Genomic DNA, 19,266 nt, shown 5'->3' with positions numbered 1-19,266 from the left:
TTCTATTGGGGAAGGTCGTCCTCTCCAGCCACATACTCAGCTTTAGGCAGATATACTTGGGGCATTGAAGGAGTGTGAAGACACCTGCCTAACCATCCAGATCAGCCAAATCAGTCCTGGCAAGCAATGAGGTGACAGATGTCAGAGCCAGATCACCTTCACATCCTGTACTTTGTGAATGACATATATTGATTTCACAAAAGATATCTTTAAAAACCAAGTAAGATCAGATAGGTCTGTCATTATACTTATGATTGTTTATAAAGAAAAAGCTGTTAGATATGCATGTTGTGTTGTAGCCTCATATTAGAAGGCAAAGCTTTCCTTGCTAATTTGTTTTATTATTTTCAGCATGCAACGGATTCATGGTCTTTTTATAATTCTCATCATGCTCGATACTACACAGATAGGGAGCCAATGTTGTGTCATAGAGTTCGGCACTCTATTTACTGAACTATTGCTATTACCTCACTAACCTTACCTGGCCAAGGTGCCTGTTGTCTCTACTGGAATCTTTTCTTTTTGCTAGTCATTCCCATTGGAAGGTCATTTCTTCCAATAATGGCTTCTCATCTGGTCTAAAAATCAAACAAAAGCTTTGCAGCTGTGAGATGCAGCCCATTTTAAAATTAACCTATTGTAAATCCTTAATGACTGAGAAATCCTGTAATTTGATATGATTTCTGGTAGTGCTGCATGTAGAATAGCAAACAGTAGAAATGATACAGGTCAGACTGATATATTTGGGAAGAAAAGGAAAGGCTCAGCCACTGTGTTCTGTCCACTGCCTTCATCAGTCACAGAGCAGTTCATCTCATGCCTACGGACTTTCCCAAGTGAAATGTTATCTTTGGAAATCATTGGTTAATACAGTTTATTATGCCAGAAGTAAAACTGCCCAGGAGTGTATTCTTCCTTTGCCTTTTGCAATATCTTTCCCACCTAGAACTTAGATTCCTGAGAGGAAAAAAGAGTATAAATTTTTGATATACAAAGTCCTTGATTTTACTTTATTTACCTACTTAACTTTCAGTGCTAGAGATCAAATCCAGACTTTCAGGCACTCCAGAAAAGTACTTTACCATTGAACCACAACCTCAGCCCAAGAATTTGAATTATGATAATAAAACAAGTTAGCTCTATTCTTATACAAATTATATTAATTCTCTGACTTTGGGTTTTCAATCTAGAATTTCTCTGGATTTTATACAGCCTAAATTAAATATGATATTGAAGAATCTTGTAGACATAATGTTTCTCCACTGTGTATTAAACACTTAATAAATTCTTTGTGCCTGTTTTTCTATATATAAAATGAGACTACTAATAATACCTACTTCCTAGAGTTGTGAGAATTCAAACAGCTTCTATAAAGCACTTCGAACAGTATGCAATACCAGTGAAGTGATTAGCAGTAATTATTAGTCATCCTAGTGTACATATTAAATCAACAGTGAACAACTAATTTACAGATAGTGATGTGCAGTATAAATGAAAGTGTAAGGTGCGCTATAATAATATATATGTCAGGATGGTGTATGGGGATGTTTCATTTAGTCTTTGAAGGGAGAAACCATTGACAGAGGATATGATTTAATTTACCTGTGTTTTTAATCACTAAAAAGTTTAAGTTTCAGCCGGGCGGTGGTGGCGCACGCCTTTAATCCCAGCACTCGGGAGGCAGAGCCAGGCGGATCTCTGTGAGTTCGAGGCCAGCCTGGGCTACCAAGTGAGTTCCAGGAGAGGCGCAAAGCTACACAGAGAAACCCTGTCTCGAAAAACCAAAAAAAAAAAAAAAGTTTAAGTTTCTTTTTTGTTTTAATTCACATTAAAATTTGTTTATAATAAATTTTCTTCTTGGTATACAATTTCGTGAGTTTAGACACATGCATCTAGGATACAGTACCACTGAAGTCAGTATACAGAGCAGTTTACCCCTCTCTCCAAAATTCTCACAAGATACTCCCTTGTCCTTGTTCACTTCTCTCTCTCTAGCCCATTGCCACTGATCTATTATTTCTTTCTCTCTTTTTTTTTTTTTAAGATTTGTTTATTTATTATGTACACAGTGTTCTGCCTGCGTGTATGCCTGCATGCCAGAAGAGGGCATCATATCTCATTATAGGTGGTTGTGAGCTACCATGTGGTATTACTGGAATTGAACTCAGGACCTGGAAAACAGTGTTCTTAACCTCTGAGTCATCTCTCCAGCCCCACCACTAATCTATTTCTGTAACTATTTTTTCCACCATGTTCTGTGAAATGATTTACTTAATAGCTTTTAGAGTATCATTGCTTAAATTTTACACATTTCATTTGAAATTCATCCATGTTATTGTACTTACCAGTAGATCTTATTTCTTGATAATATCTCATTGTATAACTTTACTATAAGTTTATCTCTTCACCAGATGAAGGGCCTGTATGTTATTTCCTGTGTTGTGCTATGCTAAAGTTATGTTTGTTATATGCTGGGATATATTCTTTTAAGAAATAGTCTTATAACCCAGACTAACCATGACTATGTAGAATGACTCTAACCTCCTGCTCTTCTTCCTCTATCAAATGCTAGGATTACAGGCATGTACAGCCATGCCAGGCTTGGTTCATACTTAAATTGATTATTAAAAAATCTACTTAAAACATACAATTTTATGTGAACTTTTACTTTCTCTTCTGTTGGGTAATACCTAAGAGTGAGGTTGCTGGTTCTTGTGGTAAGTGTGGGTTGAACAAAGCAACTGCCAAACTATTTTCCGAAATGATTATACCATTTGACATTTTCTACCTCTGATAATGTGAGAGCTCATTTGAATAGCTTGTTTGTAGTTCTTTATATTGTCAATAGTTTCTAATAAAGCAATACTGCAGTGTCTTGATTGCTAGGCCTGTGTTTTAAACTTTGAGGTTAGTTTGACTTCTCCATCTTTGTTCTTTTTAAAAATTATTTTGATTATCCTAGTTCCTTTGGCTTTCATATAAAATTAGGTTGTCAGTGTCTGTTAATGATAATTCTAATCAGGCATGGTGGCACATGCCTGAAATCTCACCACTTAGAGATTGAGGTAGGAAAATCATTATGTTCAAGCCCACCTGGGCTTCATAGTAGGACCCTATATTTAGGAAAATAAAAAATTCTGTTGAGGTTTTCCCTTGTGGTTGTGTTGAATTTGTAGATCATTTTGGGAAGAAGTGATGTCACCAATATTGGCTCTTTCAATCTATAAATTTATCTCTGCATTTATTTACTTTCTTTTTTTTTTCTTTCACTGATAATTTTGTAATTGACAGTGTATAGATGCTACAATTTTCAAATCTTGTTTTTCTTTTTTTGGATAGGGTCTTAACTATGTAACTCAGACTAGACTCAAGCTTGCAGAAATCCTATTGCCTCATCCTCCTGAATAACTGGGATTGTAGGTGTCTATTACCATGCCCAGCTGAATTTTTAAGATTTATATTTAAGTATTTTGTGATTGTAGTTTCTAGTGTTCAGATATTTATATGACTTCTGTGTATGCTATGTCCTTGTGTTCTGTAACTTTGCTAAACTTACAATTCTTAAGAACCTCTTTATATATTCCTTCTATGTAAGTGTTGCCATCTGTGAATCATGATGAATGTAATTCCCTCTTTCCAGTCTGGTAGATATTTTCTCTTAAGCAAGGAATTATAATTAGGTTTGTATTTTTCTAAGTAAATCTAGCTTTATATAAAAATTGATGAGATGGGGAGACAATTTATCAGACAGCAGTGACTTGGACTATGAATTTTAAAACCAGGGTAGTAGAATAAATAGACAAAACGGGTTTTTTTTTTTTTTTTGGTTTTTGTTTTTTTTTTAGTAAGTCCCCTAATGGATTGAATATAAGGAAAAATGAAGAGGAAGAGACAGGACATCTGAGTTTCTGTCATGAATTGGGTGAATAATGCTGCCATTTTTTAGACGATGACAAGAAGAAATAGATTTGGAAGAAGATGACAAGTTGAACATATTAGATTTGAGAAGTATTTGGAATATTCAAATAAAGATGTGAAATAGAGGCAAGGCCTCTGTTTCTATGGTAGAGTAAGTAGCAATCTTGAGGCCCTAGGTTTTATCCTTATCACAAAGGAAATCAAAACAAAACCAAATGATATCAGATAGGAAACTAGAATATGCAAGCATATGGAATGGAGTTTGTAGGCTGTAAGAAGTTTAGGAATGTGTTAAAACTATGTTGAAACTCCCTCAAAGGCTTATAGATGACCTTTCTCACACACACATGTATACTCTGAGTTGTCTTCATTTTGGTCCTTTAGTATACTAAGTTACATAAGCTTTTACCATAGGTCTTTGGATCCATTGCTCATCACTTATTTGAAGCATGCTTTTCTCTCTCCCAGTCTATTCCCGTGTATCTTACTTAGTTACTTTTCTATTTCCATGACAAAACATTGTGAACAAAGCATCATATAAAACAATGTATTTATTTTGGGGGCTCATTTTTTTTTCAGAGGGTTAGTCTGTCTTAATTAGAGTTTTTATTGCTGTGAAGAGACACCCGTGACTTTGACAGTTCTTATAAAGGAAAACATTTAATTGGGGTTGAACTACAGGTTCACAGGTTTAGTCCATCATTGTCATGGCAGGAAGCATGGAGGTGTGCAGGCAGACATGGTGCTGGAGAGTAGCTAAAAGTTCTGTATCTGAGTCCACAGGCCACAGAAAGAGAGAGACACTTTTGAAACCCCAAAGCCCACCCCAAGTGACATATTTCTCCAACAAGGCCACACCTACTCCAACAAGGCCATACCTCCTAATGCCACTCCCTAAGTATCCAAATATATGAGTCTGTGGGGGCTAATCTTATTCACACCACCACAGAGTCCATGACCATTGTGGCAGTGAGCATGGCAGCAGGCAGGCTGGCATGGTGCAGGAGCAGTAGGTGAGAACTTACATCTTCTACAAACTCAGAGGAGGGAAGGAGAGAGCACACATTCACAAATGTGAACTAACTGGGAATAGCATAGGCTTTTGAAACCCAAAACCTGCCCCCAAAGACACACCTTCTCCAACAGCGGCACTCCTCCTAGTCCTTCTCCAAAAGTTCCACCAACTGGTAACCAAGTATTCAAATATATGAGCCTATGGTGACCATCTCATTCAAGTTATCATGGTCATTTAAAACTCAGAATAGATGAGAAAAAGCAAATTTCAAAAAGTTTTTATTTTTATTTTGTACTTGGATCCTTGCTTTTGGGTTCTGTAATTCTTGGAGCCATTGTAAGACTTGCCTATGAAAGGGCACTAGCATTATCCTACCTTTTAAGATTAGAATTCAGTGGGCCCAAGTGTAATGCCTTACACCTGTTCTAGGGAAGCTGGGGCAAGACCATCTCTGCATGTTTGAGGCCAGTGTAGTTACAGGCAAGCCTGGATGGACCACAGAGTAAAACCAAAACAAACAAATAGATGTGGTTTAATCAATATTGATTAATGATTTATAAGCTTGACATGTTCCAAATGCTCAGTGGATAAATTCTATAAAAGCAAGTGATCCAGTCTATCTCTGCCTGCCCTTACATGTTCTTCATTGCCATTACTAACAGGGGAGCCTGTGGTGCCTCGTGTCCACCTGACGCAGTCAGCAGTAGAGAACACAAATGTGCTGTGTGTGTCTGTATGAGAACATTAAAGCTGACAACTTTTGGAGTGGGAAGAAGGGAAAGATGAACAGACTTAAAGATTGTTCTGGCTTCCTTTTTGGTTGATTGGTTGGTTGTTGTGTATGTGTTAATGCCAGAAAAGGACAACAGATACCCTGGATCTGGAGTTTGAAGTGGTTGTGAACCACCTGATATGGGTGCTAGAAACTGAACTCTAGTTCTCTGCAGCCTGGTTTATTGTCTCCTTCTCTGCTTTGGAATGCTGGGCTAGTTCTCAACTGTGGAGCTACACCCTAGCCCTGGTTTACTTTTGCCAGCTGTCAGCAGTACTAGCTCATTGAGGAGCTGAGGCTCGGGACCTCTTGCATTTAGTAAGCACTGTTCCCCAAGGGTCTGTTCTAGAGCAAGTACTGAGACAAGAAGGAAACCAGTGACTTGTGTGTGAACTGGATGAAGGGATGGGATCTCATTTTGTGCCATGGTCTCAGTATCTCAAACAGTGCTTGTTACTACTTTATTAGTTGTACATTAGAATTTCATATTAGAATGTAAATCCCTTATATTCTGTGTGTAAGTTGATAAATAGATTTAGAGATTTGGGATGTGGGAAAGGATGAAGAAAAATAGTTGAAGACAGAGGTTATCCCACTTTCTCTTTTCACATTCCCACAGACACTGAACTAAGTCTAAAGAAATACCTAATAGCCCCATTTATTTAGCAGATAGATTGAGATAGCTAAACATTTTGTGTTCTACACAAACAACATAGCATGCATTGAAATAATGTCTTAAGCCTTGGAGTCAAATATCAACACTCTTATATCCTATTCCACATTGATTTTTTTTATATAGTTCTTGTTTTTTTCTTTTTATCAAAATAACTGCTAACAATTCAGTTTTGCAAAGATCTAATACATCAAGGACCCTTGGTTAAAAAAAATGTATCCCTTCTAATGAATAATTTGCATGATTGCATTATGTCAAGCATATGTCACAGTGTTTCCCTAAAATATTAAAACAATCACAGCTTCTCTGCATTGCTGCAGCTCCCTATGAGTTACTGCAGCTCCCTGTGAGTTACTGCAGCTTCCATGTGTTCTCTTGCAAGTTGGTATTGAAGGGGTAGAGCGGCGCTCATGGCTGGCCCTGGCTACCGGGTATACAGCACTAGTGGCTGGCACTAGATACTGCAGTGGCAGAAGAATCACAAGCCATGGTTACCTTTTTAGAGCTTTATTGGGGTGAGGGGGGACAGAGACCTCTCTGCGGGAAATTACAGAGAGAGCGCGTGGGAGGGCACGTCCGCTTTTTAGGCTGGGACGCCATCACAGGCTGATGATGTAATAAGGACCGAATCCTTACAGGTATAACTCTTGGTCTTCATTGCTGTTTGGGAACTATGAATTGTCTTCCAGTTAACTGTTTACCTCTTGTTTTTTGTACCTTTGTTTCTAAAGCTAGCCTGAATATTATTACTATTTTTACTAAAACAGTGTATTTTAGGTTTTTATTATTTAAAATTATAAAATTAAACATACATAGTGCTGAAACATTGAAATCAGCAGATACAAAGAAAAAAGAAACCACTGCTATCATGTTGCAGTTGACCTGCCCAATTGTTTTATATACCAATTGATTGCATTTTGAATAATAAACATGATTTGAGTTTATTGGGAGGTATTAAACTGTAGTTTAATGTAAATTTCATATCCTCAAGTTATAATATATCTGTAATGACTTCAAGATAAACAAAGTGGAATTTCTAACTTCTTGCTCTTTAATTGTTTACTCTTGGTGGCTTAAGTCCTGGTTGAAAGACCTCATCATTTCTGAAGATACATCCCCAGTTGCTTTGTAGCTGCCCAGCAAATACAGGGATGACACTTCAAAGCAGTTCACTCTAGGGGCCCAAGTGACAATAGAAGTTAGTGGAGGTTATTTTAAAGGTTCTGGAATGTTAAAACAGTAGCTTTCCAAGTGTCTTCCTTCCTCCAGCAGATGAATGTGTTATCACAGCCCTACTGTAAACGAAGTAGTTCTCAAAGGAAGTCAGCTTTATTCAGATCTCTTGGTACCACATGGAAAACTTAGCATTTCATTTCTGAGTTGTTTTTATTTTCTCTGACTAAATACTAAAAAGTGAATGAAGATCAATAAAACCAAAACTTTTTAGTTAATTTTCTTTAGATGTTTTTTAAAATCCATCTTATTATATGCATTAGAGGTAAAACTTGAATTATCAAGAAGTAGAATTTTGTCTTTAGAAAAGAAAAGGTGACCACTTTAGTTTTACTCCACTGAAGATGGTGGAAACCTCCAAGTATAAACCAGTATTCACAGTGGCAGTGCTCCTCCCCAAGTCCTTGTCCTTTGCTCTCTCTGTGGCCAAAACAAACGGTGGTGGTCCTTCCTTAGTATAGCCTAGACTGTTGGAAAGTAATTTTGTTCTTTGAAAAATCCCTTATAGGGTCCCACTGAAAGAGGAAACAAGCTAATAAGCAGGAGCCAGCCTGAGAATCCTTCTGGTCAAACTTGGAGTTGTTGAGCAGCAAAATAATGAAGACAGTGCTTCATAAACCATCACTTAAAAAAATATCTACAGTCTATCCCACTAGCCAACTAGAGGACAATGGGAAGTTTTCCTTGCAGAAGTCCAGTTAGTTATAATTAGTGTATAAGGAAAGAGGGAGGTAGAAAAGTCCCCTGCAACACTTCACTGTAATCACTGTAGGCAAGTTTGTGGATAGATGAGTGCTAAAGTCAATGATCGAAACTTGGAGAAATGGAATATTTGCATAGCCTCAGAAGGTATCCTCTAAGAAATTTGTAAATTGTATTATTAATAAATTCCACATGGAGCTGGAGAGATGGCCCAGTCATTAAGAGTACTGGCTGCTCTTCCAGAAGATCTGGAATTGATTGCTAGTATCCACATGGTCATTCATAACCGTCTGTAACTTCAGTTCAATGAGATCTGACTCCTTTTTCTAATCTCTGCTGTCACCAAGCACACAGTGGTACACAGAAACAAACTTTTAGGTAAAAACATCCATACGTATGAAGTTTAAAAGAAGTAAAATAGGGGGCTGGAGAGATAGTTCAGCGGTTAAGAGCACTGGCTGCTCTTCCAGAGGACCTGGGTTCAATTCCCAGCACCCACATGGCAGCTCACAACTGTCTGTAACTTCAGTGTCCGGGGGTCTAACACCTTTACACAGACATACACGTAGGTGAACACTAATGCACATAAAATAAAAATAAATAAATTGAAAGAATAAGTAAAATAATTGAACCCCACATACCTTTAATAACTTCTTTCCAGGAAATAGACTTTCATAAATGGGACTAGAAACAGGACTCACACTAACCACTAGAGAAGAAATAAGAAACCTGGCAAATAACCACCCTGACTAATTAATCAGAGTTACTGTCACCAGTAACACAGTGAGCTAGTATAGTGTAGGTAGGACCAAAAATGCACTCCTTGCCACACCCAGAAATTCTTTATCATGAGCAAACACCAGAAAAAAAAATTCTACTTTGAGCATCATTCTTGAAATGTCTAACTGGCACTCTTTAAATATCTAGGGAGCTAGGTGTTATGGATGGCTCATGCCTGTAATCCCAGTGCTTGGGAGGGCTAAGGTGGGAGGGTTACCATGATAGGAGGTCAGCCTGGGTTATAGAGCATAAATAAATAATGAAAAAACTGAGGACTGTCTGAGTAATGGCTGCAGGTTGGGGTTTGGGAGAAGCTAATATGTGACCATTAAATCCAAGTGGTTTTCTGGATTGAGTCCTAGTATAGATAATGACATAGAAATCCTGATAGTCTTTATGTTATACTGATGTTAAATTTTTTAGAGTTAGTAGCTATACACCAATAAATGGCATATAAATGTTAGTAGAAAGTGGCAGAAGAAAATAGGAACTCTCCCCTGTCACCTTTACAACTTTTCTGTCAATCTAAAATCTTTCCAAATTAAGTGTTAAGAAAGTAGAAACTCCTGATGGCCTTCTTGGTATATGGGTAATTTTGTTTCGTTTTTAATGGCTTCAGAGCAAACAGAAGCCACTCTCTAAGATGCTCACTTGATACGACCACCCAGCAGGGCAGCTATCTGCAGGCTCCTGTCCTACCACCAGAAATAGAGCTATTTTCACACACTTTGTGCAAAATGCCAACATTTAGCATGGCTTTTGTGATTTGTTAGTGTGTTCCCATTCAGATTATTAAATCAATTTTTTTCTTTTTCTTTTTTTTTGGGGGGGGGCGGTTTGAGACAGGGTTTCTCTGTGTAGTTTTGGAGCCTGTCCTGGATCCTGCTCTGTAGACCAGGCTGGCCTCGAACTCACAGAGATCCACCTGCCTCTGCCTCCCGAGTGCTGGGATTAAAGGTGTGCGCCACTACCGCCCAGCCAGATTATTAAATCAATTTAATATAATAGTGGATATAGTGTGAAATTCCAGTTTATAAATATTTTATTCTTTTTACTATTAAGCACTCATTAACTCAAGCTAGGATAGCAGAGTTGATACAGAAAACTGACAGGGATCCTCTTTTAGTCAGTAATGATATATGTAATTGACTGAAGATGAATATGGATACTAAAATTAAGTCACTCCTCTGTACCTCATTCATTTTTTATGAGACCATTAGTGAAAACTTTAGTTTGTACACATATGAAAGATACTGTTTTTACCAGTTAAATATATTTACCATCCAATCAAATGTATACCTTAACAGCCTGTCTGTAGTGGGAATATAATGTGTAATGAATGAATAGCACCATTTCTTGTTGAATATGGACATGAATTTAAGTTAGTAGTGACAAGTACATGCATTTTTTGGAAAGATTTTGCCGGATTGCTAATACTTGACCAAGCAGCTACAGTAGATAATTAATAATGCTGCTTAAATTGATGTAGTCAGATCAATTTAAAACAAGTTTGAAACTTAGAACACAAGAGTGATAAGCTATATGATACTTAACTCCCAGTTGCTAGCCAGTAAAAGAACAAATTGCACTTGTTGACTAGCAAGCTAGATAACGTTCTTTTAAAATGCCAAAGATATAATTTTGTTGACAGCTGCTTTCAGAGTCTACCTTTTCATTTCAGCGTGATAGTGAGTTTACTTGTAAAGTTGCTTAAAGAAAATAAGCAATGTTTCTTGTTAAGAGAAATAAAAGATGACACAACTAAGAGGAAACTATTGAGTAATCATGGATCAGAAGATAATGTTATGAGGCTATCCATAGAACTTATAGCAACCTTATCAAAACCCTAACTATCTTATGCAAAAGGGGAAAAGCTATGCTAGAATTCATGTGAACCCTCAAGGGATTCTACATAGCTGATACATAGCAAAGTTGGAGGCCTCACACTCCTGGCTTCCACCTACTGCAAAGCTGCAGTGGTTTAAATAGCATGCTTCATCATTGACACAGACAGGTAGATCATAGGATCTAGCAAAAAAGCCCCAGCCTCCAAAAAAAAAAAAAAAAGACAGATGTGCTAGCACACACCTGTGATCTCAGAGTACCTGGGAGATTATGACAGGAAAATCATGAATTTGAGGACAGGCTGAGCTATATAGGAAGCCTCTATCTCAAATAATAGCAAAAGCAGCTAGAGCGGTCAGTGGAATAGAGAGCCCAGAAATAGGTCCTCAACCTATAGACAAATGATATTCCACAAGGTCACGATTACACATTAGGGAAAGCTGATTTTCTCAATAAAAACTGCTGAGGAAACTGGATATCTGCCTGCAAAAGCAAGATGATGGACCTTGCCCTATACCATGTAAGAAAATTAACTCCAAAATAGATTAAAAACTGAAGCATAAGACCTTCAATAAACTATTGAGCCTCCAAGGATTAAAAACAAGCAAAACTGGGGACACTTCAGGAAAAGATCTGGCAGTAACTTGTTAGATGACACCAGAATCACAGCAAAATGAAAAGTAAACAGGGACATCAAACTTTAAAATGCCTGCTTATCACCATCAGAGCAGAAAGGTAACCTCTAGTATGGAAGAAAATAATTGTAAACATTGTCTGATGAGCTTTAATGCCCAGACATAAAATTCAGCAATACCAAATCCTTGGTTAAAAATATAGGTACCAATATGAATAAAAGAGTACAAAATAACTAAAATATTTTGTCATTCAAATATTAATATCTATTAAATTTGTGTTCTTTCAATTGTGCTATATTATATATACCATGTTAAAATAATAAATGGCTCAAACTAAATATATATGTATTCATATATTCATATATATATGAATATATATTCAGGTTAATAGAAAAAAAAGCATGACAAGTTTTCTCTTATGTAGAATCCAGGGGGGAAGGACATCAAAGCAAAAGGAAATCTCTTAAGATCTCTTGCCCTGTAGTCCACTGGGGGGACAAGAGAAGGAAATAGGAGAAGAAATTACGGTCAATTATGTCATATGCACAAATGAAAACCTCTGACTGAATTACATTAATTTTTATAGTTAGCAAATGCTAATGAAAGTATTTTTTAAAATAGGCAAAAGTAAATGGACATGCTGATAATGGCTTCTGATCCCTGCACTTGGCTAAGTCAGATCACAAATTTGAGGCCAGGATGGACATCAGAAGTTCAAGGGCAGGCTGGGCCACAAAGTAGGACCTCTTTCACACACCTACCGTGCAAATGGCAAAGGAATTAAATAGATATTTTTCCAGAAAAGGTATACAAGCACTAAGCATATGCAGCCAAGAACCATAGTGTCATATATCTGGCGCCTGTCAGGATGGCTTAGCATCAAAGGATGCACTGTTAGTGATGTTGTATGGTTTAACTATTTTGGATAGTAGTATGGAAGTTGCTTGGAAAATTAAAAACTTGAATTACTATATGATCCAGTAATTTCACTTCTGGGTATATGCCCAAAAGAATTTAAAGCAGGATCTCCTAGTGATACTTGTATCACTATTTTCTCACAGCATTAGTCACAGTAGCAAAGTGGTAGAAAAAAATGTCCATTAACAGATGAATGACTGAAGAAAGTGTAATGCATGTCTATAATGATATGTTATATAATCTGAAAGGGAACTCTGTCACATACTGTAATATGAATGAACCCCGAGGATATTATTATGCCAAAGCAAAATAAACTGCTTTAGAAACATAAATACTATGTAGTCCTCCTCATTTGAAATGTATAAAGTAGAAAAAGTATAATGTCACAAGCAGAAAACAGGAATGTCTAGGTATGTAGGAGGTGCAAATCTGTAGGATTGGAAGGTACACAAGCTGGAGCAGTTCACTACACAGCAGTGAATGTGCCTAATACTACGAAACTATGCCCTTAAAATGATTAAGACAGGATGTTGGCTTTCTTAAAATTATCTATTTAGTTACACTTTTACTGATTTCCTACTCTGTATCAGGCACTTCCAATATTGCAAAGTCCTTTGCTTTTAAAGATTAGAGAAATGTCGACTCTGAGAGATTTAGAGACTTAACTTCTGTTAAATCTTCCACATGGCATACCCAAAAGTAGTTGCCTAGACTGAGTTGCCCAGTGCCTGCATATGAGTGCTGAGTCAAAAGTAAAAGGAGATGAACTCCTGCTAAGTCAGAAGGTGGAGACTAGAGTATGGATCATCTGAGAACACACTGGCTAGCTTGCTAAACAGCATTATTTTTGTCAGGAGGTCAAGTTATAGAGCCAGATTGCTAAACATTCTGGCCCTGTTGACCTGTTGAAAATGCAAATGATTGATCAGCACTTATCTAGAGGGAAGGAAAACAGTTTGAAAGTTTTTATGAAGACACGCCCTCCCTAATCTGTGAATTGAAAGCAGCTTTTAAAAATTTGCATCCTTTCATCTTCCTAGGTGGTAGTGAATATGTGGGCAGAAAATGAAGCATTTCAAATAATGCTAATGAAGTTTAGTGATTACAATCTACCATATTGTGAGAGAGAGTTTTTAGTTCTGAAGGATGAAGACAGAATTCAAATATTACCATGACTGGCATTTGATTGGAAAAGTGCAAAGATAAGCTTAGGTTCCTTTTATGAAAACCATCCTCTCAGCCTGATGGAATATCTTTTAAAAGTTACCATAGTTACCATGGAGACTTGGTGGCTTTGATAGAGTATGTTGTAATCCATATTCAATCATCTGAGGTAAAGAAGCCAAGAAACACACCAGCTAAAGTCAAAGTAGTTTCCTCTTTAAACCCATACTCTCTGAAAAGATGAAAAGGGGAAAATACCCTAAGGAGTAGGTTTAGGTTAATTATCACTGCTTGAAAATTAAAGTTTAGGAAGCACATTGCCTGAAGTTGATGCTAGTGTTTATTTTCTGTGTGTAGCCCTTTTGCCTATAATAAAGACAATTTCTTGAGTTTTGGCATAGGAATTTAAATGGTGAGATCTTTCTGAAAGTTGATGAACCCTAAGCAGTGCGCTCAATTTCTGAAAGCCAGAGAAACACAGACAGGATTGCAGGCATTGTCCCCATGGTAACATATTTGCATTTGGCCCAGAAGTGGCAGCTTTCTGCTTAGCTTCTTTTAATTGCTATATATTGACAGCCATTTTCACAACTCTGAAGTGTCAGATACATGAGCATGTGTACTGGGAGTGTGCACCATATCTTCAGGCTTGATTAGACACTTCAGATGACAAAGAGCTATGCTGGAAGAGTTACTGAGGTGTTTTTGGCATTTCCTAATGTGTCTGTCACATAGTGGAAGCAAAAAGCCTTTCAAATGATTTAAATATTTTCATCAATTCTCTTTTAAAACAGGTGACAAAAGAACTAAAACAGTACGACAACAAAATTATAGAATGCAAATTTGAGAACAACAGCTGGGTCTTTATGAGACAGAGAATAGACAAAAGTTTCCCAAATGCCTACAACACAGCCATGGGTGAGTATGAACAGAGGCCATTACCTTAAACTACAGAATATTATCGCGTCAGAACCCACTTGTACTGTTGGTGCTGTCCTGCTTGCTGAGGGAGACAGTCAAGCCAGCACCTTGCTAATCTCTAGTAATTGGAAGTTGTCCTCCCTGAGCTGGGGAGCTGCCCTGTGTGCCTGAGAGGGCAAAAGAAGGTAGGGTGGTGGTGGCTGCACACCAGTTGAATTTAATGAATGACAGCAACAGTGAAAACCATGATAATTTCTGATCTATTCAAAACTATTGAAGCCATTGTTTGCCAGATGGTAAGAAACAAAATTAGCAAGGGAAAATGTAATTTCCAGTTCCTAAAATAACTTTACAAACAATGAAGAGAAAGTAAATGAAAACCACTTTAAAACAAAAACTGCCCTGCTGTCCTTCAGAATGTTCTTCGGGTGTAATCTGAATGCCTTGGGGATTTAGAAGAGTTTGTTGTTTTCGTGAGGAACACCACAAGTTCATTTGAGTTTATAAGATATTCTAATAGTAGGGGTAGTAAAAAACAAGGTAGATAAAAGGTACAACAGAAGAGTAAAGGTTAATAGAGTGTACTTGTCTAGCGTTCAGTTGCTGATGGTGTTGATGATCATAAGAAGCAGAAGAGATAGAGAGAGATGGCCAGTTCAGGCTTTTCACTTTACATGATGCTGTTTTACATTCAAGGACTCTATGTTCAGACAAGATGAGTTCATTTCATTGCCTTCCCCCATCCCCAAAAAACCAAATAGATAAGTAAAATGAAAAGCATTTGTTCTAAATTTTAATTATTCAAGAAAAGATGTTTTGTTTATTAGGCTATTTTATTTTGTGTCCTTCAACTAAATGATTAAAATAACAATATGGATGGCAGTTGGCATTAAACCTCCCTGTTCCTAGTAGCAGTGGCTAGTGCTGTTGTATTTCACAGGATGCACGTCCTTCTGAGAGGAGGGCTTAAAGATTGTAGTGTACTTTCTTGTGTTGAGGTTCTAATTGAATGTGGACTTGGATGAGGTGTGCTGTTCTAGATTAAAATCCCTTAGCATTTTTTCTTAAAATTAATACTCTAGCAAAGAGTAACCACAGAAAAGAATCTGACCTGGAGCCCACTGGTGAAATGCCAGGGTTTCATGGAGCTGCATGGAGACTCCCTACTCTCAGCCTGTGGTGAGTCAGCTGCCTTAGTTAATCACTTAAGATGCTGTCCCCCTTTGTCCACAGCTGTGTGCAACAGCATCTCGAACCCTGTCACCAAGGAGATGCTGTTTGAGTTCATTGACAGATGTGCAGCAGCTGCCCAAGGACAGAAGCGAAAGTATCCCCTGGACCCTGACACAGAGCTCATGCCACCCCCATCTCCCAAGAGACTGCATCGGCCAACCTAGTCCCTGCCTCTGACCTCATGCTCAAGAGGAAAGAAGAGTGAGAAGAATGCTGTTGCCCCATTTACACAGCCAGAGAAATTAAAGAGACAATTGTGGCTTGGTACTGACTCATGTGTTTTAAGGGCAGACATGTAGCCAACCTGTATATATTTGGTACATTTGGTTTCTCAGAAATACAGTACATCATGGACCTAAATATTTTATTTATACCTGATAAATTCAGCCTTACCTTTTGGAGTCTGAAGATTGAAATATCCAAAGGTTTAAATCAAATTGAAGTCAATGAAATAGAGGCCTTGTTTGTATGTGAGTAGATACCTTTACATTTGATTCATAACTAGCAATCTGAAATTGTGAGCTCATTGAGTTTTTTAGAAGTTGGATTTTAAGTTTTTCTCCTAAAAATGTAGGCACTGGCATCAGAAATTCTTGCTGTCACTTATCATGGATTTCCTATATTTCTGAATTTTCTATATTCTGAACAATGACAAGGTCAAACATTATGCACATTAAACATTTTGGTCTGGCTATACCATTTTAAGTTTTTTTTTTTTGTTTTGTTTTTGTGTGTGTGTGTGTATGGGATGTAAAAGTAAATCAGTAACAGCCCCCCCTCCCTCTTTTTTTGTAAATTGTATCCTTTCTTTAGAAATGACTCTGAGTGTTTTACCATTTCTCTTGTTTGAATCACAGTGTCAGATGTCTGGTGTTCCCATCCTGGCAGTGGTTTTGAGTTACTTTGTGGCACTTAAATATAAAGCCCCAGGTCCTTTTTGTGCTGCTGTCCTGGGAACATTTTTCTTTTAGACACCAGGGCTCCTTCCGCTGTACCTCAGTGGGATCATCACACACCACTCACTGTGATCTCTGGGAGCGATATCAAACATAAAGGTGTTGTGTTAGTTCCCTCAAACAAAGCGTCAGAAGCAATAGCATTATTCCTTTGTTAGAAGGTAATGTCAACTGAACAAGGTGTTGTCTCTAGGAGATGCTGTCCTTCCACTGGACAGGATGGATCATGGAGGAAGTGAAGATGTTGCTTCCACTATTACCGTTGCACCTGTGCTTGGGGGATGATATTTCAGTGATGCGGCTGCATTTCAGTGTTTACTATAGACAGTAGGTTTAAAAGGCAGCTAATGGTCTCTGACATTGTAAAAAACTGTTTTGATTGGCTTGTGAAGGGAACTCAGAATTAGCTACTAGCAAACAGCTTAATGTATTTATTTTTAGAGACACAGGTTTTAAGTGTATGTATTTAAACAAATTTTCATGATCTGAATTTTTATATATGTATAAGCATATATGTGAAAGTATATGCAACAGTGTATATTCTTGTACTGATTCAGCCAGAAGTGAAAACCCAGATGCGTTACCTGGCAGACTGAGTATCTGATGGAATTTTTATTTGACATAGCACAGATGAACCAAAACTGTATTTATATGAACCTGAGTTTTAATGTTTTTAAACAAACTTTTCTTCAGCACTGCTTTTCTATATGGAGTACTAGGGCTGTGCTTGGGCTTCTGCCTCTGTTGTTCCCAACTTACGTAATGTAAAGCAGATTTATTCAAAACACTGTTTTAATTTTTTTTTATTTGCTTAGATTGCTTTTGTCTGTTTGGGCACTGAAGGGATTTAAACACCCGACTGCTACAGTGATTATTGACGGGAAGTTGTCAAGGTTCCTTCTGTCTTTTACATGGTGGATCTAAAACTGCCTGTGAACTCCAGACAGTCTAGTGCCTGCTTCCCCAGGGTCAGTGACTCTTTACATCACAAATGTTCCGCTCCCAAGCTGGTGCAAAAAGCAGAACTCCTTTTCAGATATAATGACAAGCTTTTGCCAATGCTCTTTAATAGAATTAAGATGTTTGTGGTAGCTCTAACATTTTAAATGAATTTTGTGAAAAGAGCATTGTATAGGGCTTAACTTTTTTAGTTTACCTTTTCCTTTCAATTATGGTAACATATAATCACTGGTCTTCTAAGCAGATATAGTCCCCAGACACAGAGCCTCCTCAAGTATCATTAACAGTCACTTAGGTTGTTGGGTGAAACCTGGAGGCAGGACTTAGACATCTTAAAGGAGTTGTTCCTTCTTGAAGGTAGTTCGTCTCTTCTCAGCTCATGCTACAATAGCCATTTCCTTAAGCTGATGTTTACTAGACAAGAGTAAGAAGACTTTTCCTGAGTTATCGCATGTAAAAGCTTGCTTTTTGTTTGGAAAAAAATATGGATGGCTACTGCCTAGATGGTTACTTTGCTTTCCATGAAATGCTCAGAAATGCCAGAACATTCCTTCTCTAATTGTATGTCAGTGTGTATTGTAATAAAACTACTGATGTAAAATAGTAGTGTGTCTTTCCTGTCTCATTGGTAATGATTTGATGTCCCTTTTGCTACATTGACTCTTTTTTAAAAATATTTTTATTTTATAATTAATTTAATTTTACATTACATTGACTCTTGTTGTTAACTACCATACCTAGTATAGGTCATCTGGCTAGTTACACTCTAAAGATTAGTATAGAGATTTGGAAAATCTCTTTTGCCTTCTGAGAGACTTGATTTGACATGGCAGTAGTTGTTTGAACCTTTTTTACTTTTGAAGTCTAGGGTGGAGGTACTTTATATTATTTCTGTGCATTTACCCCATCTCAGCAGTCTACCAAATGAGTATTCTCTTACATTATTTTTCATGTATTTCTTTTAGAGTATTTAGTAGTCAATGAAGTAATGAACCATCAAATGCTTGTAAAGACTATGCATTTTTGTATATGAGATTTTGCTATTTGTAAGCATAAGCACCATTTTGAGCAATGTTTATAGTTTCTTAAGGCCAATAAAATAAAATCTTGAAAACCAGTGCCTAAGTAGTTAAATGCCTATGGTGGAGAAAAGCCCTAGGCTGGATTCAGAAAGAAGTCCAGGTTGCACCTCCTACTAGTTTTGTGTTCTCCCTACCTTCTCCCTCCTTTTCCCATTTATAAAATGTTAAGGTTGGACTTGATCAAAAGGAACCTTTCTAGTCCAACTGTGATTCTATGTGAAGTCAGGACTCTGTAAGTGTATGTTCACCCTAGCAGCCATATTTCTGTGACTGATGGTTACCATCAAGCTAAGTGTATCAGTTAAGTGCCCTTCTTAACATTTAGATACAGACTGAATTTTCATCTAAGCCCCAAGCACGTGTTGGCACTCCAGTAGAGTTGCCTAAATGTTTCTTCATAGTCCAGGTGGGGAATTCCACTTCCACAAGGTCTCAGCCTGCCCAATTGAATTTTTGCTG

At 37.4% G+C, this 19,266-nt stretch overlaps 1 protein-coding gene across 5 annotated transcripts in view; it reads left to right on the top strand.

The window, feature by feature from the left end:
- Rngtt (RNA guanylyltransferase and 5'-phosphatase) overlaps positions 1-18,328 on the top strand; it is a 217,531-nt gene extending 199,203 nt beyond the window's left edge. For 2 of the 5 annotated variants that reach the window (XM_052716748.1, XM_052716749.1), the window contains exons 15-16: positions 14,450-14,573; positions 15,810-18,328. In XM_052716748.1, the coding sequence (XP_052572708.1) occupies positions 14,450-14,573; positions 15,810-15,973 (288 nt within the window). In that variant the 3' untranslated portion in view covers positions 15,974-18,328. Of the gene's footprint in view, positions 1-2,044; positions 2,878-14,449; positions 14,574-15,809 lie in introns of those variants that run through there. The other 3 variants (XM_052716753.1, XM_052716752.1, XM_052716750.1) reach the window with 3 other exon arrangements.
- Positions 18,329-19,266: the final 938 nt, after the last annotated feature.

This window comes from Peromyscus californicus, unplaced genomic scaffold (assembly GCF_007827085.1).
Source record: "Peromyscus californicus insignis strain IS unplaced genomic scaffold, ASM782708v3 Scaffold_5__1_contigs__length_169319896, whole genome shotgun sequence".
Taxonomy (NCBI): domain Eukaryota; kingdom Metazoa; phylum Chordata; class Mammalia; order Rodentia; family Cricetidae; genus Peromyscus; species Peromyscus californicus.
This window is presented reverse-complemented; position numbering and strand designations above follow the sequence as displayed.